The sequence below is a fragment of the Lepisma saccharinum genome, chromosome 19 (genome assembly GCF_977018435.1).
Source record: "Lepisma saccharinum chromosome 19, izLepSacc3.1, whole genome shotgun sequence".
Classification (NCBI taxonomy): Eukaryota; Metazoa; Arthropoda; class Insecta; order Zygentoma; family Lepismatidae; genus Lepisma; species Lepisma saccharinum.
This window is the reverse complement of record NC_139247.1, coordinates 49677997-49705224: the sequence shown is the minus strand read 5'-3', so window position 1 is coordinate 49705224 and position 27228 is coordinate 49677997. Positions and strand designations below refer to the sequence as shown.

General features: G+C 36.5%; 1 protein-coding gene across 4 annotated transcripts in view; it reads left to right on the top strand.

The window, feature by feature from the left end:
- The window catches only part of tws (protein phosphatase 2 regulatory subunit tws), a 241570-nt gene that overhangs the window by 200091 nt on the left and 14251 nt on the right, over nt 1-27228 (top strand). For all 4 annotated transcript variants that reach the window (XM_083140840.1, XM_083140836.1, XM_083140838.1 and 1 more), the window contains 5 exons: nt 42-207; nt 1875-1987; nt 18721-18898; nt 21866-22030; nt 24192-24361. In XM_083140840.1, coding sequence (XP_082996966.1) covers nt 42-207; nt 1875-1987; nt 18721-18898; nt 21866-22030; nt 24192-24361 — 792 coding nt within the window. The remainder of the gene's footprint in view (nt 1-41; nt 208-1874; nt 1988-18720; nt 18899-21865; nt 22031-24191; nt 24362-27228) is intronic.

The following is a 27228-nucleotide window of genomic DNA, read 5'->3' as shown; positions in this document are numbered from 1 at the left end:
TTTTATGTTTTAGTCTTAAGCATATTTCTTTGTTCTTCCAGTCCAAAAACTGTATACCCAGGAGAGGAGAGTACAATGTGTATAGTACGTTCCAAAGCCACGAACCAGAGTTCGATTACCTCAAGAGTTTAGAAATAGAAGAAAAAATCAATAAAATAAGATGGTTAAGAAGAAGAAATCCTGCTCATTTTTTACTATCAACTAATGGTAAGTAGTTTTCTGTAATTGAAAGAACCTCTTAATCCTTTCTTAAAACATCATTTTTGCAAAGGATTTATTCAATACTGATTCTTTTCTTTTTACTTTAATCATAACAATTTTAAAACTCAGCTTATTCTATAGTTCCAAAGCCTAAGTGCTTTACACAAGTGATGAATTTTAGAATTTGTATGCTTACAGATTTTCTGCATAGTCACATTCATGGGTGCACTAATAATAATATATGTACTCTCAATGTGTCGACCAGTCTGGGAATGTTGGGGGAATTTACTCTTTTTCTGGAAGAATCAATATTCTTGTAGCATTTCAGTAAAAGTAGGGTTTTGCACAAAGAAAATATAAAAAAAACAGAATAACAAGAAGGTTTTTAAGTTCGTTATGAACAAACTATAATTCAGTTTGATATACTGATAGTTGCAGTAGAATTTTTTTATTAAATAATAATCTCCCCCATGGTATAAACAGCCTATGAGGCCCAGTGCCTACCTACCAACTGCCAGGCCTGTTCCCACCAGAGATGGGAGATCATCCAACCAATTACGGGGTGACGTATGGTTAGCACGACAAACCCCCAGTTTATGTAGGTTTTCTATGACAGAGATTGTTTGTTAAATGACCTATGAATAAGGGTCTTATCATGTAGTAATCTACTACAATAAGTGGCTATTGGTATTGAGACTTTGTTGTTGCAAATCTGGAGTAATATATTACTAAATTTTTACTATAATTATGTATTATTTACACTGTAATTGTTCTGAATTCGTAGAAAGAAGAATTGTTAACCATTAGTCATTATTTTCTAGAATTACATAGAAACTTTCTCCACCCAACAGTCAATCACTGTTTAGCTTCACTTCTTGACATGCGAAGTTAATATTTTACAGAATGTAAAGCTTTGTTAACTGGGATTCTAAGTGTGAATGTTGGCTCAAATACTGTATTTCACCACATAATTGCAGATTTTGTAATTATTGTTTTTGCAAAAAATAAAAAAAAAGTGGGGTGCAAGATTTCTTTAAAGGAAATTGTCCTGGTGTGAAAATATACTACAGTATTGCAAAGTACAGACTTATAAGATATAATCTTCTTTGTTCGAAGATTGTGTGCTGCTACCATATCTGACATGCCAATGCAGAACCAATTTTTGGATTGAAATACAGGGTGCAACGATTATGTAGTGAAATGTGGTAGCTTCTTCCAGACATGTTCATGTACACTAATTACAATAATGATTTGATCTGGAGAACCTGGAAAAGTCTGGAATTTTGTTTTCTTGAACTTGTAGGCATCCTGACTTTCTTTGTAGTGACTAAACCTTTTTATTACTCTGCACAGTTTTGTAACTAATTTTGCTTTTCATTTTTGATATAACTGCTGAGAAATTTGTTGAAACATTGAGTAATGAAAATGCTCCTGTCACCACAAAAGAACCATAGCTTTAATTAGTGCAATGAAGTTTAACTTAAAGTAAATTATTAACCACATTTCTTAACTCAGTTTTTTAATGTTTAGTAGCAGCATTTTGGAATTAGTGTAACAGCAAATTTATTTCTTGCTCACAGTTAAACAAACTAAACTGTCTGCTTTTTTTTATTTGTAGTATAATAAGAAAATTCTCCCTTGCATTTCTTAATGGTGATGATTCTTTCCTCCAGATAAGACAATTAAATTGTGGAAAGTATCCGAAAGAGATAAAAGGGTAGAAGGCTACAATACCAAAGAAGAAAATGGTCATCCGCGGGATCCGTCCAGTATCACCGCGTTACGGGTAAGATATTGAGCATTGATTCATTTTGGTTGTTGGGAGCATTTAAAAGGAATTTTCCAAAGTTTTCCCTAAAGATTTGTTTCGCACAATTCCAACTGATGTAGAAGTACTGACTGGTAAACTGGGAAATCAACTTGTGGCAAAAGCTGGAAACGGTGTGGAATATTGTGATATAGTTGTTGTACTTGTAGTGAATATAAATTGAAGTTATTAAAAATTGTTAGGTGTACAAATTACTTCTCATCTCCTAAATTAATCCACCTATTATACTTTAGCCACATATTTGTTGTAGCATGACAATAAATTTTGTAGGCCCGTGTCATGTGTCTGTACAGCAGGATCACTATCAAAATGCATGTCCTGCCAGAAAACGCTTCAGCTGAAGGAGGAGATGAAAGTTAGTATGCATGAGCTTGGGGGTTCACACTTAAAGTGATGCAAAAGAGTGTGCTCAGGTGTATATGTTCATGCACATTGGATCAGTCTTGCGTGAATTGTCTGCACCATCATTTTTGCTTATGACATCCAGTCCTTACACCTCTCATAATTGCCGGTGGATCTCTGCCAACATCCACTTCCAAGCATGCAAAAATCTGATTACGGCACGTACCTTGTAGTTGGTGGGGGATTATATGAGAACTGCCATCTTTCTCCTAGAGTTGATCCAAGCTAACTCCCGGTGCTGAAACTTGTCTTATGGCAGTAACCTGCTGTCCCCTGTTCGGACAACAAGTGACAACCTTAGAATCAGGATTTTGTCAAAATAACCTGCCCTGTATGGGGGCTGGGAGATACCTTGGTCCAGGTGTAGCACTGTTCAAAATTTACTCCCTTCACTGTACTGTGACTACACCACATTACTGCAACATACCACCTCTTCATATCTGCATATCTACAAAACTTATGACTTTTTGTTTTATATAATTCCATTGCTTCACTTTAGAAGTTTTAGTCCCAAGAAGCATGTTAAGGGTTTTGGGTTTTGAGTGCCAAGCTGATGCCATGTTTTGCAATGTGTGCATTAAACAGGGTTTGCCAAGGTGGGCCTGCTGGGTTCTTTCGGGTTGGACCCAGTTGAAGAAACCAATTTTAAAACCCAGTTGGTTTTTTCATTAACTTTGGTACTTCAATGATTTCTGAAATGAAGAAACGTCATAGAGGTATATACTAATGCAGATTGCATTTTAGATTCTTAAAATGTGATCACGCCAAGACGAAGATGAAGGGACAACATCGAGATGGACCTAAGGGAAATCGGTAGGGATGGAAAAGGGTATATAGATCTTGCTCAAGATAGGGACAGATGGAAGGCCTGTGTTGCTGCAGCCATGAACCTTCGGGTTTAATAAGGCTAGAGAGTTAGTTAAAATGCTATCACGACTGTCATTATAACTTGAGATTAAATTTACTATCTAAAATGCACACACTTGTAATATTGAAATGAAGTAGAACAAAATATGAGAGCTCAGTACACCAATACAAACGTTCAATCTTTATTAAGAAATTACTTAGGCCTATATTAAGCTGTAGATTCTGCAGGTACTCTAGACAAAATATTCCAATATGTATGTAGAACAGCAACATATTTATGTTTGCTCAATATTGAATACATTCGTTATTGCAGTTTGTATACCAAATAGCATAGAATTACATGATTACTCTATTACTAATAAATAAGTCACTGAAGTCAGTTTCTTTCGATCTACTATCGGGAATACTTTGTATACGATCTATACTATTGCTATTTTATTATGCTTGTTACTGAAGATAATAGTACACACCTGCAAATGATCTCTCGATGCTTCTGACAAAAGTCTTAATGTATCATATCGTAATGTATCCATTATTGATACATCATCTGCAAATATCAATTCAAACTTGCTATCCACAGAGGTAACCAGGAAATCGCAAGGGAATAAAGGATAAAAAATAAACATTACTATGGTTTAGCAGTTTGTTGTGGTCTTCTAGTTGGTGTGCCGGTCGGCAAAGTGCAGTGGTTAGATTGAGCAGCAATTACAAATGTGAATTATATTACATATATTCATATTTTATTTATAAAAGCTCAACGAAACCCAATTAAACTTACCTGGCCGGGTTGGTTAAAAATATATATATATATATACTGGTTTTTCAAACCCTGGCATTAAATAAGCTGGGAATTCACCATACCAATATCTCACTCATGTGTGCAATGGTTAAGTTGCTTGTTTGTGTTACATAGAAAAGAGAAGTAGGATGCAGGCGTTATTGCGTCAAAAATGAGTCTGCAGTCATGGTTCTTGAAAGCAGAGGTTTAGAATAGCAGGTGCTTTGAAATCTCCAAATCGGGTGAAATATCAACAGATAATAATGAAAAAGGCTAAGAAGAATGAGGAATTACAAAATTTCATCCTTAACCTTTACTCTCCCGATAATACCATATGGTATCATCAGAATAAGGTCGTACTGCCCTGATAATACCATATGGTATCATGATGCTGATTACGAAATGAATGTGCTTTTTGGACCTTCATACTCTTATGTTTGGGTGGAAACTCTGACACAGGTCTGGAGCAAACCTGGGAAATTCACATTGATGACCAACCTCCCCCCTCCGCAACATATCCATGCCACATTTCCGAACAGAGTTTCACATTTTGGCTCATTATTGAACTTGTATGGCATCCAGGAATATGATAAAACGGTACGCCCCTGGCGCGGTAGCCCACACCTTCATATATGAATACCCTATCAATCCTCAACCAACTAAAATCACCCAAGTTTCACAAAATTTCGACTCAATCAGATTTTCATATGACAACCGTATGATGATGCTGGATACGCTGTTTGGAGTTTCACAGTACTTTGACTTGCAATGAAAAGAATAGTATATATATTATTATTCAAACTTGTACAAACAAATAAATTAAATTCAAAGTTTGGTCACTCAACTTTTAGAACACCCTGTGCCTAATTTTGGTATACCAGGATATCCATCAACATTTTCCAGCAAACAGTATTTTTGGGTCCCCAGAAATTTTTAATGTATGTCAGGTGTCCAAGTCACAACAAAAATTTCCACCCTTTTTCTGCAATTTACTGAATAGCCTCCGTACATACTCACTTATTTTAATAGAGACATAGAAACATGACTCAATTTTAATAGTAAATTCACCAGATCCACCCCCACAATATATCAAAGACAAATCCCAATCAGTATGCACATGAAGGTCCCTGCACTGAAAAGGAATATCTCGATTAGTATACATAATTATGTGTTATTGTTGACATAGAACAGTTCATTTGCAAACAGTTGAAATTATAACACATGAACGTTAAATTAAGCTTACGTTTATTACAAGAAACGAAATGTTTACTCGCAAAATTCTGTAGTGTGATCTTAAATCTTAAAGATCATTCAAACTGTTGTGTATATATAAAAAATGAGGGAATAAAAAAAGAAAATAGTGACCATTGTTTAGTGTGTAAGTTCAGTACATTAAAACATTTAATTTTACATCATCCAGTCTGAACTAATTCGACGTTTGGACACATACACATATAACACAGTTAGACTACCTTCCAATTTAAACTTTTACCCAACGTGTATGGACGGTTACATGATCGTTTCCAACAACCATAATATTATAAATATTACATTAATTTTTAAAGAAATAGAAATAAAGAGCTGCTTTTCAAAATGAGCTAACGATCGAATCCTTTTACCAAGCGTTTTCTCTTAACAAAAAAAAAAAATGTTTCCAATATGTCTTTTACATTGACCCGTGACACATGAGTGTTAGCATGCACATTTTATGTTACATAAAGTTGGTTACAAAAGCCCATATTGTTTCATAGAATAGACGTAAAACTAATCCTTGAACATGTTCCTAATTTATTTTGGCATGTACTATACGTTTCTCAAATGAGAATAGTTCGTTTTATGTGTGCACACAACCTTTTTCTGACATGGCATCGACGGCCATTTTGTAATTACCGCATGGTTCGTAGCGAGTGCTAGTACCATGTCACATAAGTTACAACACACGCGAGATAGCTATCTCTTTAACGAACTTTGCGTATCCGTAGGCACCACGATTTGCGAGAATTTTCTTCTTCTCAACGTCACTTAAGGAAATTTAGTTTCCTTACCTTGTGGCTCGGGAACGAAGAACCCGGCATGCACGAGTCCACTCTTTTCCTCTCTGGGAGCCGAGAGTTCGACTCACCTCCAACGTTTTTCTGCGTTGTACTTCTACTCCATGCTTTCATCCGCCGTTTTATCATAACAGCAGACGTCGGATTCATACAGAAACAACTGGAAACAATGACGATTTCCTTAACTGCAGTGTCTTCTCTTTCATCACTCCATTTTTCAACCGGAAGTCCTTTTCGATCACCGCGCACCGAAATCGATAACTTCCATCTCCAATCGAACATCGGCGCAGGATCGATTAAAATTTCTTGAACACATGAACCAAGGAATTACTTGTTAAACCAAACACACGTTCCATCGTGTTTTCAAACTTAAATTATAAAGAACACTTGGACCTTCATTCCTAGATATGCTTTTTTAATAAAGGTGTAGCATCAGCAGCGCAACTTTCATGCAATGGTCTACCGAGCTGTCCATCACCGCAGACTCGCATCTGGCAGATTGTTTAAAATTTAATCACAACCAAAGCAATGTTAACAAAGAAGTTGCAAAATGAGTACAACAATGATGCGTGGGATCAATAATAACTATTAACAAATTCTTATGAACGAATATACGAAATTTGTCTTAATCAAACAATTTACTTCGATTCTGTTCCGGAAGTAAAAACAAATCATCTAACGCAGTTATGTTCTGCGTGCTGGCACCATCTCTCGTGAATTCTACAAACCACTATGTGCATTCATTAAATGGACGAACAATCTCTATAGGTTAAGTATGAACAAGGGAATTATGACTCCAAACCGTCATAATGAAACATGTTTCATTCTCTTTGGAAATGTCCATTCTTTGAAAAGAATACTAAGGTTTGCGCCTTCTCCCCAAGATAGTGGGAGAAGAGGAGGCAAACTCCAGATTTTTATGGTTTTTTTTTCCATTGAAATTCAGGGGTCGCGGCCACCAAACCTCCTTCCTTGGTTTGGCATTCTGAATTGTACACGGTTGCATGCTCTGATGTTTTACCTGCAAAACAAAACTTATCCGAAATAGATTGCTCCCATAGTGCCAGAGTTATAACAATTTTTCCTCCAAAAATGCAAATTACTTATTTTTCGTAAAAAAATATCACATTTTGGCTTATTTTTCAACTTGTATGGCACCCGAGAACATGAAACATGTTTCATTCTCTTGAGAAATGCCCATTCTTTGAAAAGAAAACTAAAGTTCGAGCCTTCTCCCCAAAATAGTGGGAGAAGAGGGGGGCAAACTCAGATTTTTATGTTGTTTTTTTTTCCATTGAAATTTGGGGGTTGCGTATTTTTTTTTCCATTGAAATTCAGTGTAGTTAAGAAGGGGATAGAAACCAGTTTGACTCTTCCGCGATCAGAAAAGAAGAAACTTATTGAACATTGTAAGAAGGGTGAACTTCCTATCGCTTTCGGTATTCCGAAAACACATAAGGAAGGGATCCCGTTGAGACCGATTATACCCATGTATTCTCATCCAGGGTATAAACTAGCGAAAATATTAGTAGAGAGGCTAAGGGAGGTTGGAGGAAAGACCGAATTCAGTGTTGAGAATTCATGGGAAGTGAAGAAGAGATTGGAGGGGATAAACCTAGACGAGGAGGATGAAATTCGTAGCTTTGATGTCGTTAATTTGTATCCTAGCGTTCCTCGAGATAAAGCCGCAGATTGTCTTCAGAGATGGGTTATGGATAAAGGAATTGATGTTGTGACAGCCTGGGAGTTCGTTCGGTGGTTTCATTTAGTATCAGGATATAATTATTTCTGTTTCAATGGAAAAATTTATAGGCAGATTCAGGGACTGGCTATGGGCAACCCTGTTTCGGGAATAGTTTCCAGCATATTCCTCCATTACCTTGAGAAAGGTTCACTGAGTGAGGTTAACAATGATATCAAATATTTTTGTAGATATGTTGATGACATCTTGATTATCGGGAAAAAAGAAAAATTGGATTGTATTTTCGAAATTATGGGAGGACAGGACGATAGAATAAAATTCACATGTGAGGTAGAAAATGAAGGAGTAATCAACTACTTGGATTTGAGGATTGAACGGGTTAATGGCAGTGTTCGAACCGGGGTTTACCACAAAAAGTTAGCAGGGGACAGATTTATCCACAGAGATTCTGAACACTCAAAAAGAATTAAGAATAATATATACATGAACTTCTACATTCGGGCTGGGAGACTTTGTAATTGTAGGGAGGAGAGAGAGAAAGAAGAAAATTGGATTATGAGGGTAGGGTTAAGAAACGGTTATAAAGTAGAGGAAATGAGGAGAATAAAGAGGGGGGCTCTTAAAGTCTTGAATAATGAAGGTAGAAAGAAGGGGATAAGTAAGAATAACGAGGTAGGGGAAATAGTATACAAATACGTCGGCATCCCGTATGTAAAAGGGGTATCCGAAAAGTTTGACAAAATTCTAAAAGGCTTCAGGATAAAAGGGGGAATGAGAGCTCCCCGAAATATCGAGAAATTTTTTACTGAATATAAAAAGGATGGAAAAGGGCGAAAAGATGTCAGAGACGAGAAGGGCGTATATAAGATTACCTGTTCCTGTAATAAAGCGTACATTGGACAAACTGGAAGAAGCATGGGAACCCGTTGGGACGAGCATGACAAGGATATCAGGGAACTATCCCCGAAAACCGGGCTTTCTGAACATATTTTAGAATTTAACCATACGGTTGATAAAAGAGAAGTTGTAAAAAGGGTACATAAACAACCTGATTTGAACGTTCACGAGGCCGCAAATATTTGTGTTGATAGAGGGAAAAAATTAGAGACGACGGTAACCTGAACGAAGCCTGGATTCACATGTTTAAGCGATGGGGAAATAATAGGAGTGAATCTGTTAAATTCCATGTCACGCCGGAAGTGGCCCGTGCTGCTTCTGAGTCTGTGGAGTTTTCATTGGAAGGAATGTAGCATTTGTATGCTACTACAGCCAATCCTTCAATATGGTAGTACGGGCACTAATCATTTAGATTTATTTCGTAGCCTACATGGTATTTTTAATTCCATATCCTATCACCCCCTTTTAACCTAATCCTGGATTTCTTATGTTCTTGACGAAGTATTTTAAATACTGATAAGTGACCTGAAGAAGCGAAGCGTAGCTTCGTGAAACGTCGTCTGCAAAACTTTTATACTCACTCACGTAAGTTTTTTAACTTTTTTTTTATTTTTTTTTATTTTTTATAATGTTGAACTTCAACAAAATGTCTCACTACAACATGCAGCAAAAATCCCAATCATGGCACTCTTGTGGAATTGATTTTTTTTGGATGTCTTCAGAGTGCAACATCTGACAAGAATCGCATGCATAAACAGAGCCTTGTATATCAGAGTTTGTCTGGTGTGGTACCACATTTCATTGAAGATTCTTTTTTGGTTTGTGCATGCATTTTTTGACGAACGTAGCATTTCGATATTTGTTATACTGAGACATCCGACAAAAATGGCATGCATTGCTATTTTGTGAATCAGATGTTTCTTGGATGTCCTAGTATGACATTTTGTGTCGTTTACGATGTTTGTCGGATGGAACATCCAACAAAATTCGCATGCATAAACAGCCTTATTAGTCTGCTGCACCACTGCAAATATGCTGCTGGAATATTATTACTCTTCTGGTTAATTTAACCTTATTTTAATGTAGCAATGCATACGAAGGTTTTCTTTCATCATCCAGGTTGTAACTAGTTAGGTGGGTGCTCAATTAAATAGCAAAAATGGGGGAAGATGCGCATAGAGGCCATGGAGACAAATTACACGTACCCAACCTAACAGTTACAAAAGTCGTTGTTTGAGGTTGACACGTATTTTGTAGTTACCTCAGTCTCGAGTGAGAACCAATTAAATCGGGACAATGCGACACGTTAAACAAAGCGGTTCCTTCGTACTGATGTCAAAGACTTGCCCCCCCCTTTCTCTTTTGTAACAACGTTAAACCTTGAATTAAAACATAAATTTTGCCACGATTCCATATTCGAACAACCACAACCTCATTTTGCCCAATTTCTAATCTAAGGTACAGTTTTTTTGTGTGACAGACAAACATGCACTACAAGATATAGTTTGTGATGCGTGGGCAAATTTATTATATTAACCGCGCAATGCAGAATGGTTAATATTTTTTCTCATCAATAACAAATACATCCATATAACTACAACATTTCTTTCTTTTGATGAATTCAACAAGTGTTCAAAAGTTTTAACATTCCCCAGTAGTAATATAATAAATTAGTTAAACGAATAACATATACATATATATATATATACATAACGTATGCAAGAAACTGTTAAAAGTTATAAAGATCAATCATTGGCTTTTGTAGGAACACTACATTTCTTGGGAAAAAAGACCCCCCTTTTTTGATGCTCTTATACGTTTCGTCAAAAATGCGTAAAGTGCTTATTTATGCATAAGAGTGCCAACGGAAATTACATAATTGTATTCCCCTCCCTTTTTTTGTGCCCAATTAATTCTGGTCAGCGCCTGCCTTGCATATAGAAAGAATGAACCAAAAGTCATGTCACGTCACGTCCTATCAGTGCAATCGCGACGACGAAGTAAAAGTTGGGGAGAATACCACTAAAAATGCTTTCAATTTGAGTTCCCTTTTTTTTTGACATTCCACTTAATATTCCAACTCGCGGTTTGTTGCCGAGTAACACGTACATTTGTTGGGAGACACTTCACAGTTCACTACGTAATGGTTGCAAAAGTACATACCTCAAAAAATGGAACAATCAGATTGCGTGGCTTATCGATGGTGGCGACTGGAGAACCAAATGAGGCCTTTCCAAAGGTCCTGTCCACGTACATCCAATGTATCCTGTCCTGCTGCTTCTATACTTCCTTCTTGAGATTGTCCAATAGCATCTTCGTAGCTTCAGGTCCCGCTACGTCCGTGAAAGAAACGACGATCAAAATGGCCAATGGTCAAAAATGCTTCGTGTAGTCATCGTCGTTACTTGCTGCCGTTCCTCCAACACACCAACTATTTCGCGTATTGCTCGCATGCACTGCGAAAACAGGTCAGCTTCTTGTAGCGATCGATCAACAATGGTAGCCCACTACTACCGAAGATCATCGAAGGGTAATGAGGTATGTCTAGCCATACGAGTTCCTGTTCTCCCACACAAGTCGAGGTTGGCTCTTGCTACTCCTCTGCAACTGTATCGCCGGATCGGGAACTGACCTTTTCTTTCGATCGTGATCGCACAAAAAAAGAATTTACCACTGAGGGCCTCTAGCGGTCAATCGATCAACTAATCCTCAATAACAGGCTGACGCACGGCGTACCGAAGATATGAGGGAAATGTGAGGCTTTTTCACGCGATAAATTAACGTAATATTTTATTATTACAGTTCTGCATGGAAAAACGTCACAAACTCCCCCTACTAGCACAAAGAAGGACCTCCCTAGCAAGGCACTTAATCAAGCAAAATAGCATTTACTAAACCCAGAGCACCATAAATATAATGAAACCCGTAACGAATAAATTAGATAAATATAATGAGAGCACTTCATGACATTTTTTTTTTGTTGGTTTGGGAAAAACCGATGAACATCGAAATAGATAAGCCAAGTACACATAATGGCATGTTACATAGGTAATGACTCAAAAATATTCCTCCCAAAGAACTTGTTACAGTCTGATAATTCAATAGCCAATATCATAATAAATAAATATACCGTAAACATCCCATAAAAGTGAAACATAATAAATGGGGATGAGTAATAATTACAATTAATGTGATTTTAAAAATGGACATGAATGAAGCGATTGCAATCTGAAATGAAAATGAACATGAAATATGAAACACTGGACGATTACAAAACATGAAAAGACATAACATGACCATTCCAAAAGGTTTTTTTTTGTTTTTTACCCGTATATGCCTATAAATAGTCTAGAATGTTCATTGGTTGAGGCGTATGAATTTGTACTGTATAGAATAAGATGATAGTATACCTGGTTGCGTTGCACTTGTGTTTGGGAGGGAGCTAACAAGGAAGCACTCGGGATGTACACTAGTATGTAGAAGTATTCCAGAGAACACGTAAGATCACTATTTTATTACGTAGAGGATAGGCTGGCCATCCCAGGTGATGCCTCATTTCCTGAATTCCGAGGTGGTATGTAATTTTTGTAGGTTTCCTCGTAAACCATGAAAATAAAGAAAACCGCAAATTAGAAGGAAAAATAGGAAAGAAAAGAGGAAACATGAAGGAAGGGAATACAAAAGGAGATAAGAGCACCATTACAATTTTGTTTTGTTTAAAACAGCCAACCATAGACATATCCTCAAAAATTTACGAGAAGTGAGATCAAAAAAAGTTTTACAGAAAGAATTTAATATTTGGTATGCAAAAATAAATCATCCCTAAATGAGCATATTTACAGATGGCTATATGTTATAACAGTGTTCCAACAATGAACATAAGGGAACACCTCTACATAATGAAAAAAATACATTATACAAAAAATCCACAATTAAATCCTTAATATTCTAATATACACATAACAGTACTAATACAGCCCAACATTCTTATTGCCAAATGTACCTGTCACTGTTTGTAACTCATGGGTCCCGAGTATTGTAGTTGTTTGGAGAGGGACAACGTCGGCAGTACGGTAAAGCCTGTAAAAGGTCTACTGCAGCTGAATATCTAATCTGGTTGGTAATATATGAATAGGCTGGGGGTAACAAAAGTTGGAGAATGCAAAAAGGGAGAAGGTTGTATATTCACAGGTGGCAATGGAAAAGGTGGCGACTCACGCGATCGATCATGAAGGGGAACTGACATTATGTGGAGCGCACGGTGGGAATGTCCCAAATTCCAAATGAAAAAGAACCAGAAGAAAAGATTAATCAGGACTAACATACATACGATAAAGTTTCTCAATTGCAACATGAGAATATGGTGTAGTAAGAATCCTATGAAGTTTCGAATTCTTTTTTTTTTTTCTAGCCAAAAGGAAAAACTAGCAACAATGAAGTTCGAAACACCAAAGATGAAATCAAAATTCCGGAAAAAAAATTGGGGGAGGGGGGGGGGGTTGCTGTGATGTTACAACCAAAGTTTCAAAATAAGGGGAAATTTTTTTTTCCAAAATTAAGCCTAATTAATTCATCCTTTAGCCAAAAAAAAATAAGGTACAACCAGCTCTGGTACCAGGAACTTTGTAACTAGTTAGGTGGGTGCTCAATTAAATAGCATAAATGGGGGAAGACGCGCAGAGAGTCCGTGGAGACAAATTACACGTACCCAACCTAACAGTTACAAAAGTCGTTGTTTGAGGTTAATGACACGTATTTTGTACAGTTACCTCAGTCTCGAGTGAGAACCAATTAAATTGGGACAATGCGGCACGTTAAACAAAGCGGTTCCTTCGTACTGATGTCAAAGACTTGCCCCCCCCCCCCTTCTCTTTTGTAACAACGTTAAACCTTGAATTAAAACATAAATTTTGCCACAATTCCATATTCGAACAACCACAACCTCATTTTGCCCAATTTCTAATCTAAGGTACAGTTTTTTTGTGACAGACAAACATGCACTACAAGATATAGTTTGTGACGCGTGGTCAAATTTATTACATTAACCGCGCAACGCAGAATGGTTAATATTTTTCTCATCAATAACAAATACATCCATATAACTACGACATTTCTTTCTTTTGATGAATTCAACAAGTGTTCAAAAGTTTTAACATTCCCCAGTAGTAATATAATAAATTAGTTAAACGAATAACATATACATATATATATATATATAATGTATGCAAGAAACTGTTAAGTTATAAAGATCAATCATTGGCTTTTGTAGGAACACTACATTTCTTGGGAAAAAAGACCCCCCCCTTTTTTGATGCTCTTATAAGTTTCGTCAAAAATGCGTAAAGTGCTTATTTATGCATAAGAGTGCCAACAGAAATTACATAATTGTATTCCCCTCCCTTTTTTTGTGCCCAATTAATTCTGGTCAGCGCCTGCCTTGCATATAGAAAGAATGAACCAAAAGTCATGTCACGTCATGTCCTATCAGTGCAATCGCGACGACGAAGTAAAAGTTGGGGAGAATACCACTAAAAATGCTTTCAATTTGAGTTCCCTTATTTTTGACATTCCACTTAATATTCCAACTTGCGGTTTGTTGCTGAGTAACACGTACATTTGTTGGGAGACACTTCACAGTTCACTACGTAATGGTTGCAAAAGTACATACCTCAAAAAATGGAACAATCAGATTGCGTGGCTTATCGATGGTGGCGACTGGAGAACCAAATGAGGCCTTTCCAAAGGTCCTGTCCACGTACATCCAATGTATCCTGTCCTGCTGCTTCTATACTTCCTTCTTGAGATTGTCAAATAGCATCTTCGTAGCTTCAGGTCCCGCTATGTCCGTGAAAGAAACGACGATCAAAACGGCCAATGGTCAAAAATGCTTCGTGTAGTCATCGTCGTTACTTGCTGCCGTTCCTCCAACACACCAACTTTTTCGCGTATTGCTCGCACGCACTGCGAAAACAGGTCAGCTTCTTGTAGCGATCGATCAACACTACTACGGAAGATCATCGAAGGGTAATGAGGTATGTCTAGCCATAAGAGTTCCTGTTCTCCCACACAAGTCGAGGCCGGCTCTTGCTACTCCTCTGCAACTGTATCGCCGGATCGGGAACTGACCTTTTCTTTCGATCGTGATCGCACAAAAAAAGAATTTACCACTGAGGGCCTCTTGCGGTCAATCGATCAACTAATCCTCAATAACAGGCTGACGCACGGCGTACCGAAGATATGAGGGAAATGTGAGGCTTTTTCATGCGATAAATTAACGTAATATTTTATTATTACAGTTCTGCGTTGAAAAACGTCACAAGGTGTAATACAGCTTTGGCACAAGTTAACATACATTTACAATGACATTACACTATTCTTCGATATCAAGAAGAAACCAGCAAATCGGGACATATATGTTGAATAATATCACGAAAAAGTGACAGAAACCAGTATTGGTAAATGTTATACAAATTTGACAGTGCATACTCCCAGCTTCAACACTCCCATTGCAATTCACGACCCCCTCTGTCCTGTCTGTTTAAACTTGTGAGAGATGGTTATTAATCTGTCGCTGACTGAAGTTATTGTCCAATGTTATGAAATAAAATACAAATAATAAATATTTTAATATAATTACTCGAATCATTTGTCTGCCAGCCCTGCAAAATTTTCACGTTTCATCTACTGATTTATACGAGGGGCATCCAGAAAGTAAGTTCCAATTGGTAGGGACCTTGATTTTTCTCACGCGATAACAGGGAAAAATCTTAATTGCTGCGAAGTAGTGTTTATGAATGTGCAGTGATGTCTGGACATATTTTTCACCCGTCCAAAATAGCGAAATAACCAAATTTGGCATAAAATGTGAATTGCTGGTATTTCTCATGAATTTAAAGAAATGTGCTTTAACAATGAAAAATACAGCAAAATCCAACATTCTTGTCTTTTTTTTAGGCTTAAAAAATAAAATATGCCATATTTGTGCCAACATTTTATCCAAGAGAAAAGTATAATGGATGTTATACATGGAATAATTCCGACAGCCACATAAAATCGCATATTTCCCATAATTTTTTCAACTTCTATCGGAACAATTTGTATCACAGAGCAAAGTTGGGGGGGGGGGGGGGTTCTGACAGGAGATAGTGTGTATCTACCGTAGCACGGAGCCGAATCGTCAGTATTTGTCGTGAGAAGTGGTGCAATTTTAGGGGAGATAGAGTGCTCACCTACCGCCACGCGGGAGTCGTAACATCGGCATTTATCGAGCTAGAAATAATGGAAAATAACTTCCTCAAAAATTGGTTCCAACATATAAACTATCACAAAAATACTTACAATGTGACCTACAATTTAAAATAATAGTTTAAAAAGCACAATGGAAACTTGTATAATTTTTGGTATATTTGGCAGAAAAATGTTCTAAAATAAAAACTCGAATTTTGAGAAACTTATCAATAAAGAAGTCTAAGATAATGCCAATTTTTGGTGACATAATATATCTGTATCTGTCACGTGAGATTGATTTAAATTTTTTGGGTGCGTTGCTATTTTGTACCCTTCAGTATATACAGGGAAAAATCCCCTTACCTTAAAATTAAAAAAGGGGGTTACGGAAAATAGCTTCCAAGGTATCAAACTCTCACGAACATGTGTAGTCCATGTGACCTACAATTGAAAACTGTAGTTTAAAAACACCATGAAGGTATAATTTTGGGTATACCGATTAAGCATAAATAAAGAAGAATATCAGTAGTAATTTATTGCATTAGTGACTCCTAACCTAATTTTCGGCATAATCACTACCGTTGTTCTGCCAGTTTTCGTAGCATGGCACTAAATTTTGTATGCCATGGCATATGTGTCTCACAGCAAAGACTGGAACTATTTGTACTACAGTGTAACTGTCAAAACCTTGTCCTGCCAGAAACCTCTTCAGCTGAACAAAAAGATGAAAGTCGGTCCATGCAAAGCCGGGACTGTGGTAAAGAGCCGACATGTTCTCAGCTGTATGGACTCGTGCACGTTGGATTGTCCTTCCATGAATTGTCTGCACCATCGTCTGACCATATTATTGCTCACAACATCTGGCCTGTACATCTCACACAATTGCTGATGGCTCTAGCCGGATTCTGAGCATGCAACAATCTTGATTGTTGGAAATAAGAAAACCTGAATATATTCAACACAAAACAAATTAAAATTTATTGTCAAGTTAAATTAGAACAAAAACGAAAGTTACAGAAAACCACCAAAAACAAAAATTCAATCCAGATGTCAAATATGAAGGTGTCCGGTTTTTTTTTGTCCAACAGTATATTTGATTAGCTAAATCAGGCACCTGTACAACGAAGTATTCTCTCCTTTAAATTGCTTGCATTAAATTTTTCATACGTCCCTATATACCTTTTTTGCCAGCAATAATGGTATAAACTGCATGTAGTCAGTTTCACAGTATTTCACGTGAATATGCTGTGAATGTTTGTACTGAAGGAGACATCCCATTGATAATGAAGGAAATGACACTTTGTTTTGTACGGATCAATTGTTTCACTTATGTGCAAGAGTTAAGTTGTTTGCTTCATAGATAAGAAAGAAGTAGGTTTATGCATCAAAAAATAAATCTGCACTCATAGTTCTTTCAAGCAGAGGGTTCCAAACCTCAGTGGAAATATCAACTTATAATAACGAGAAAGGCTAAGGAGATTGATAAATTACAAAATTCCTTTTTTCATCAATCATACTTCACACTATTCTCATTTAGTCGTGATTTTAAAAATGATCAAATATTTTATTGAAAACTGACTGTATATAAAAAAATCCCGTAATCCCTTCCTAGCTTGTTAATTGTAACAATTTTCAAAATTCACAATTTGCAGTTTGAATGCAAATCATAGGGGAATGAAGTAAATGTCTTGGAAGCTAATATGGGTACTTTATACAATACATACCTGGATCTGTATGACTTTCTTATTTCCATTTGCGAGAACATGGATTTGGTTTATAATTGTCAGGGGAAAATGTAAATTTTGTCCTGGAAAACCTGGAAAAGTCAGGGAATTTTATTTCTGCTTGTTTGTAGCCACCCTGAAAGTAGCAAATATGGACAAAGTTTTCATGTAACAACCTCTGCACTGTTTCAAAACTCTTTATACTCCCATCGCACAGATCAGTAGCATTCGTACTTACTGCATTGTTCATATCATCGATCACCCTTAATGTAAATATATCACACAAATTAGTCTTTGGGTCCTGAGTTTGATACCCGATGAAGGCACATGGTGGTTTGGATCCCACTTTAAACTGTAGGTTCAGTCCCAATTAGTCTATCTGCATAAAAGTGTACTTAAAACAAAACTCGAAGTTTTAATGTATATGAGCATTCTTGCCATCGACAGGAATCTGGATTAAATCACAGATGCTGACTGGCAGCAGTAAAGTCGCATGAAGTCAATGTGAATCTCTTTAACAGATTGATTCACTCAACCTGAAGTAATAAGGACTGAATATAGGGCCTCCCTGATAATGCCATCACTTTGTATGCAAGGGGTCCAAGTTACGATACCCAGTGGAGGCACATAGTGGTTCGGATTCCATCCCTAATAGCCTTCTGCACATAAAGTGGACTTAAAAACTCCCAATCAAATCACGTAGGACCTAATAATCGAGTTTACGTGGAAAAGGAATTGCCCATGAATTGCATTTTGCTTTGGATGTTCATGGGGTGTGGGGTGTGTTGTGGTCATCATGACACTCCAGCCACTTTTACCCCCAGCTACTCCATTGGTGAGGGGCAACATTAGACGATCTCGTACCTAACAGGCAGACACACTTAATTTGTGTAGATTCCTAAGGTTGAATAATGTAATTACTACATAAGAACTACTGCAAAACTTGTAGCATAATAATTCGAAGATTTCTGCAATAGATTTGATTTAAATTATTAGTTTTTTTGTAAAATCTTTGAGTTAATCCATTTTGTTTCCCCTTTCAGGTACCTGTAATCAAACCTATGGAACTTATGGTAGAAGCCTCACCTCGAAGAATATTTGCAAATGCACATACGTACCACATCAATTCAATAAGTGTAAATTCGGACCAGGAAACGTACCTCTCAGCAGATGACCTACGCATCAATCTCTGGCATTTAGAAATAACTGATCAAAGTTTCAGTATCCTTTTAATTGTATTTGGGTAAATAATTCATTGATAAATTTCCCCTTCTGCTGTACTTTTGTATCTTTTGGAAATTGTAAATATGAGGTGTTAATATATTGGAAGTGCATCGTAACATGTACAGCTTTTCAAGGACAAAGTTGTTTTTATAACTGGAAGGAAGGCTTTTGTTTTATGTGAGAAAAGTAATGAGCTTTCATTGTCTGTAGAATTGTGGGAATGAAAGGCATCCTTACAAAGAAATACAAAGCTCAAGAATTTAAGGTTATACTGAGGTGGGTAACAAGTAGAGACTTGCATATTTTGTTTTGGGCAGACTCGTGAAATACCGTATTTATGTGTGTATAGTGTGGTTGTGTGTATAATGTGCACCCTGGTTTTTGATGGGTAAAAGTGACAAAAAAAATTATATCTCGTATATAATTCACAGTACAATCCAGTTTCAAGAAATGGCTTTCTTAGTTGTAGGTCGTAAAGCTGTTGCTATGCTGGTCAAGAGTGAATAACATCATTCCTATTCAATGAGTCACCTGTTGCTATGTGGACCAAGAGGAAAATATCCTCTTGTGTAAACAATGTCTCCAACACGACACCTCCCCCCCCTCCATTGTGTTTATCATCCCAAAGCTTTCACTCTTTAACTACCTTATTTATTCTGTAATAGTAGAAAGCAAGATCAAAATTACGTTATGGATTTGCAGTGCTCGGGAAGTTATTTTCTATTATTTCTTGCCCAAGAAATACTGCTGATATGCATGTCACGGAAGGTGCATGCTCGAATTCCACCAGAGTTGCACTGCTTTTCTTGATGTCTTAGAACATTACAAAGTGAAAAATTGTGTGAAATGGTCTTCAAACCTTTATATGTGGTTTTGCTCATTCCTTCTTTACTTTTTCTAAAAGAACTTCAAAATATATACTTTTTCTTTCAGTCACTAATGTAACATTTATACAAGGCAGTTTTAGGACCTTCCAAATAGCAGTTAGCAGCACAAGATTTCTTCCATTAAGGAATTTACGCACTCCTTGTATGTAATATTGTGTGTCCAGTAATACATTTTGATTTTTATTATCTTTTCGTTATGTTTTCTTCGAAAGTATCATAAAAATCAGAACGTTCCTTCATTTTGTGATGAACTTATTTCAACCACATTTCACATTAGTGTCGTTATCTTGAATGGAATACTGTTTCCATATTCAGAAACTGCAGGATTTAAGCTTTACAACGATATATATAACATGATAGTGTTCTGTAAACATGAAAAATCAATGCAAATTTCCCAAAATCATGGAACGACCCTGTACAGTTTCATGTTGGCTGTCTGAATAATTCCGTGCATAATAAGCACTAAAGTTTTTGGGGGCAAGAATTTTGGAAAAAAGTGCACATTATACATGAGTAAATATGGTAACATGCTGCAATGTTTTTCATACTTTTTGAAAAGTGTGGGATGTGTTTTCCTGTAACAAAATGATATGGAATTAACTGGAAAATGCAAAATTACCTCAAACCAGAGATTTAGAGTTTACTTATAGACGCAACACTTTCTGATGTCTGAATTATCATGTGAGTTAGGCTAAATCAAGGGAAAGTGATTAATTCTGTTGTAAAGGTGTGAAGCAAAATTGACTCTTTACACAGGAATAAACTTAATACTCTGTTAACTACATAAATGCACTATTGCAAAGGAAATGTTTATTTTGTGTTATAAGTATAGTTTTCAAATTAAACACTGGAATGATATTTTATGTACTCCATTTGATACCGTAATGTGTCCAGTCTTTGTATCGAAATCTTGATCACCATAAATATGTGGCCCTAGTAATCAGTTTGTTACAAGAAACTGCAATAGTTTGAGAAGAAGCCTAGTATAGTAAATATAGTATATTTTTCTTTCACACATATAACATAAAACTCCATGGAACAACAGTCCTTTGAGGGTCAGGCCTACCACACAGCTTTTAGTTGAGCGACACATGGTCAGCCCAGCGAGTCCCATTCCCACAATTTTTCTAACTTTTGAAACAAGTATGTACTGTTGCATTTAACTAGCTCTCCAGTTGCCTCGCACTGCTAGCTCAGTTCTGGTGATCGAACCTGAGACTGAGTCTGCCCCTGTGGTGGAGTGGTTAGCACATTGTGCTATGATGCCAGGGGTTCCGGGTTCGAATCTCTGTGTGGGCATGGATGTTTGTGAGTGTCCGCATGTCATCACTCATCCCCATCTTTGCAAATTAGCCAAAAGTTGCACAAAAGGCAAAGTAAAAAAAAAAAAACAATCTCAGCAGCTGGGACTGCTTACACCATTTGGCTGGGTGCATGTATCAACCATCAACCCAGACGCACTCTCTCTATTGATGTAATTTCATATTTATGCTCTAAGGATGCATTTGTCTCCCTTGTATTTTTTTAATGGATAGAACGGGAATTTGTGTGTGCACTGTGCACGAAGTAGATATTAGTGAAAATGCATTCACAGGACTCTAGTACACGTCTTTGGCATACCATGTTGTCAACTGCAAAGATCAGTGGAAGGATCAATGGATTCAAATCGTAAAAATAAAGTTTTTTTTTGTGCTGCAAAATATAACAACAGATCAACTATGAAATTTCTACACAACATGCAAAACTTAAGTTTTGGCATACATTTAATTGACATGGCTCTTAACATTTTGAGTAATTTATGTATTTGAAGATAAATGACAACTACAGTGGATCCCCACTTTTACATTTTCCTACATTAGCCAAATCTTCATGGTTCCAGTAACGCAAAATGCTATAAGACTTTACATTCTCCTGCATTTTACGTTTTCACCTTGATCCCCTGAAATACATAAAATCAAATGTCAATGGTACTCGGATATTCCAAATTTTTTTACAAATTTGATTCACTCATGAAATTTTTGTGTTTTTCACAGTTGATTGTGGTAAATTGGAGTGTACTTTCCTTATCGTATCACAGATATTGTAGATATCAAACCTACTAATATGGAAGAATTGACAGAAGTAATAACTGCTGCCGAGTTCCATCCTGTAGAATGCAATTTATTTGTGTATAGCAGTAGTAAAGGAACCATCAGGCTGTGCGACATGAGGGCAGCAGCACTCTGCGATAGGCATGCAAAATGTGAGTAATCTTGTTAAATGAACAATGATTTGAATAATTTTATTTTTAAGATTACAACAGCACATCCTTTCTTGTTAGATGGTGTTTCAGAAATTTTTGTGTAAGAGGTGCATTTCAAAAGTAAAGGCTGATTGGTTCTAAGAAGTGGTGACTGAAAGTTGAATTTCATGTGTGCAGTTGCAAGTAGTCAAAAAACAGTGGCCATTCATTCACCAGTTTGATGTTAGCGATTAACCATGGTGTGAAGTTGTCAGTCGGTATTTAGATTCTTAATGCAAAATGAGCCGAAATTTGCCGTGAATTGTGCACATTTTAGGGACCGACAATAATGAGTAAAGCTAAAGTATGTCAATAGTGACAATAAAATCTTTTAAAATGTGTTTGTTTTGCGGTTACGTGGAGAATAAGTTCATGTTTAATTTTCCGTGCAGTTTTTGTTCACTATCAATTTCGCCACCTGTCTGGCAGCTTGTGATAACTAGCACCTTCGCACGGATGCAGACTGGGAACCGGCAGCACCAAAATCCCGATGCGTGGCAAGAGGAAGCATCACGGCCATGCCAGAGGAACAGAAAGTGAAAAGTCCACGTCAACTAGGCAAAATTTTATGCATAGGTATTCAAAACCTTGTCCCACAGAACCAGAAGGGCTTGGAAAATAGTGGTAACTACATAGAAAATGAAGTGGATATATATGCAGTGCTTGAAGTGCAAGGAAACAGGAGGATAATTTGTATAAGCATCTCCCATCTGCATCATTTGCTCCATGCTAAACCATACAAGCAATCCGGATTCATCCTCAAGAACTCCACCAAGTACCCCTCTCCCCTCCAGCTAGGAATTTGCACTTGGAGTACTCTTGTGTGTGACCACTACAAGCACCTCCCAGATGACACAGTGGCAATGTCATCAGTAGCCTATATGTGCATAAAGTGGACGCAATACTCAAAACAAATGAACTTGTGTCCAAAGATCCTGCACTGGTGCGATGATACAGTGAAATGCACCTTGTATAATAGTAAACAGAAAATAGATTTTCTCCAGCACAAAGTGTAAGGAAGTACTGTCTCAAAAATGGATATGTCACCAGGCTAACAAACGAGTATGATTGACTCCTCCATGCAAACTATGTTTTTGGGTGGAACTTGTACTCTTTGATGGCTCATGCCTGTGCTTCCCCATAGGGTTAACCAATAAATCATGTGGTTTCAGGTGAACTTAAGCATGATAAAAGGTTAAAAGTAATTTAAAGACAAAAGTACTTGCATTGTCATGATGTTCATACCTCCATAGCATTCTATCTTCAAACAACAAACTGCCAGTAATTCATGTCAGTAGTGAAGGCCACGAGGAGAAGTTTGTGTTCAGCCACACAAACTGGAAAGACTAAACTGCCCCATCCCTGCTAACCTTTCCCTGTGGGGAGCAGGAGAAAAAGATTGTGGGCTGGATTTTTTTTAGGAGGGGGAGAAAACTTAGCATAATGCTTATGGGAGTATTATTTTGTCGTGGGAATGTCAAACTTCCGAGGGTATGAATGGAAGGAGGACACTTGAAGATTTTATTTGCCATCAGAAAAGTCTAAAACCATTTGTTTAGCCTTAACTTGAAGTAGTTGCATTTTTCCTTCATAAGGAATGCATGGGATTCTGAAAATTTTTATTCATATTTTTCAAACATCGTATCTACCTTAATAAACAACTTGAAAAACTGCTTCCACTTGCAACTTGGGGAGAAATTCACTCTCTCTTGTATAGCCTTTTTTAATGTGTATTAGCAGTGCCCATTTTGACGATATTGAAATACACATGTGATGTGAAACTGTCACTCTTTGCGTTAATGCTATGTGATACTTCTCTGCATGTTAGCAACAGTAGTTGTTTTTCATTAGCTTGCCTTGTTAATTGGACTTATCCATAGTGTCACGTCCATGCTATTGACTAGTAATTAATTCTCAGGTTCAGTTTCTGGTAGGGACACTTAGCAGTTAATATTTCACTTTAAAGTTTAGGTTTAGTCCTGGTTATAAATTGAACTGAACTTCACACAAAACTAAACATGAATTAATATAATCTCTAGTTGAATAGATTTGTCGCTTAGTGAGGTTACTGCTGAGTTGTACTTGAGACATGAATAATTGATTTTTCTCTCTTCTTTTGCAGTGTTTGAAGAACCTGAAGATCCAACAAATCGAAGTTTCTTCTCGGAAATAATTTCTAGTATTTCAGATGTAAAGCTCTCCAATTCGGGTCGCTATATGATCTCTAGGGATTATTTATCTGTGAAAGTGTGGGATCTCCACATGGAGACAAAACCTATAGAATCATATCCAGTAAGTATGTATTTTTAGAATTTATTACACATTTCGTGAATTTTCTTTCCCCTCTTAACTGTAAAAAAAGATAGTGAGTCAAAAGTCAAGCATTTGCAGGCTCATTAATGTATGCTTGTCATTGCTAAAAAGTAACTTTTTTCTCTTCAAAAATTTTGGAATTTTCAGTTTCCACCCCCACCCTCCATATATACGCCGAATGTGCATTAATATTATATAGTTCGAATCTATGGTTCATTTCAAGTAAAACGATATATCATTTGTCTGTCTACGGCAATTAGCGTCCGATCTAGTCATTTTTATAAAACTGTATTTTGCTGAAAATCTGCTCTGGCAGCAAGGGGGATACATTCGAAAGAGGCTCAGGTGGCTAAAGGTTAAGCAACAAATGTTGGCCAATATTGTGTAATTTGAGCTGATATTGTACTGGCATGAAAAGAAGCATATACAGTGGAACCTTGATTTCAAGTTTTTCAGAGGACAAAGCTGAAGGAACTTGAAATGCGGGAAAATGTAAAATCGAGGAAAATTTTATATTTTTCTATGTTCGGACAGTTAAAATTGATTGTGTAGTGTGTATATAAGATTTAACTAAAAAGCATGTGAAAACTCTAGGGAAACATTCCTCACATCTATATGATGTGAACATGGGTCCAGAAATGTGTTATGTCCATGTTAGAGCTCTTTTATAAACTGATATTATGAAATATATACTTCATATGCATGAAGTTTCATGTTTCCACATTGCACAATTGGATAGTTTTTTTGTTTTCCAAATAAAGAAGAGAGATCTCTGCTCCAGATGCCGTACCCTTAGTGAATGAAGGCAGTGAGCCTTCGAAATTAAATGAAACTATCAACTTGTGCATAACATATTGTGCAACACGGGAACACGAAACTTCACATATGTAATACTTAATGTTTGCCGTATCCATCACGAATATACTTGATAGTTCCAATTCTTTGACTTTGATATAAATCCACTCTACTTTTATTGGTGGGGATTAGTTTAATTTTTTTCTTTTTTGTTATGGAGTCATTTCTATTGGGAAGTTTGATGCACACAAGGGAAGCTCTATTGTAGAAAATGAGCAACAGAAATGAGAGGTTGGATTAACTGTGCCTCATTTCTTGGTTCTGCCTTATTCATGAGGAATTTGCTTCAAGTAGCCAGTTACAGTGTGTCTGCTAGAATTAATGCCAATAAAGATACTTGTCAGGTTTCAGTAGATCTCCACATGAACCTTTGGTGGCCCGATAAATTTCAAGATAGTACTCAGTCTCTTGCCAAGTGTTGCAGCATCTGTAGCTGCATAAATTATTACATGTCAAAGGTCATCTAGGTCTTGCACTAGAGTTTGATTGTCTTTTTATTGTTTACTCTCTCTCTCCCTCCCCTTTCTTTTTCTTTCTGAAATTTCGTGTTTCCACTTTGTGAATTGGATAGTTTTTGCCCCGATTAATAGAGGCACATATTTTTGGCAAATAAAAAAGCAAAATTTCGGTGCAAAAATAATAAAATTTTGGGTTCAAGAGCAGAAAATAAAATAAAATTTCGGTGTTAATGTAGTGAAAAATTGAATCAAAAGCAGTATATAAAATGACATTTGTTTTTAAAATTGTGAATATAGTCCTAAATTTGATTTTAAAAATGCACTTATTACACAGAATAAAAATATCCCTTCTAATAGCACATTTAAATAGTTACCATTATTATAAGTTTTTTTCTGCATAAAGGGGTCCATTTTTAATTCTCAAACATTTACAGCAGAATTCATCAATTTTTAGTGAATTGCATAACTCTCAGGATAATTCAAATCTCAGAAAGCGTCACGTTGCTAAATAAACTTTAAATTTCGTGTTTAAGAGTCTATTTCGCATTTTGCTGTTCATTTCGCAGGGTAGGAAAATGCACCTCACACCTTTCAGAAAATGAAAAATTAACATTACAATGAGTTACTTAACATTTCGTACTTTCGTCAAAAACAAAATATGCATGCCTCTACTGATCAGTGTCAAAGGCTCACTGCCAATTCGAAACATGCAATTTTGTGCTTTAACAGCAACAAAAAAGCCACTAAAATCCAGCATTCTTGTGTTTGGGCTTAAAAAGTAAAATTTACCATATTTACACATGTATAATGTTCATATTTTACAAAATTTGATCCCAAAAAGAAACTAAGGTGTATGTTAAACATGGAATAATTCTGACAGCTACATGATACTGTGTGTAAATGGATGTTTCCCATGATTTCCCACCTATTGGAACATTTTAAATTACCGAGAAAGTGACTGGGTTCTGGCGGGAGATCAAGGTTGCACCTACCATCCACAAGGGGGATGTATCATTGGTATTTGTTGAACGACAAATGTTTTTGCATTACTGAGCAAGTGATGTGGTTGTTGCAGGAATAGAGTGCACACCACTTTAACAGGATTTGTCTTGGCAAAGACAGTGTGTGTACCAGTCAGAAAGACCTGGAAATTCTAGAAAAACCAGGGAAATTTACTGTTTCTGAAAAGAAATTACATGCAAGACATTTTAAATGTATTTGTTGTGGACAAATAATTTTTCAATTTGAGTCTTACCGATAGAGTAGAAATTTTACATTAAATTCTCTTATAAAGTCATGTTTTGAACTATTTTCGTTCTATCAGATTTTCCTACTTGTTGCAATGTTTGGGTTGTGTTTGGTAGATATTAGAATTAGTACAGATTTTATTACTAAATTTTACTACAAATATGTATTCTTCATGCTATAATTATGATCTTTTAAGAATAATTCTTGGTTAACCATAAGTCAATCCTGCCCGTATCACTTCAACATGTGAAGTAAAAATTCTAAAAAGAAGTGGTTCGTTAAGTG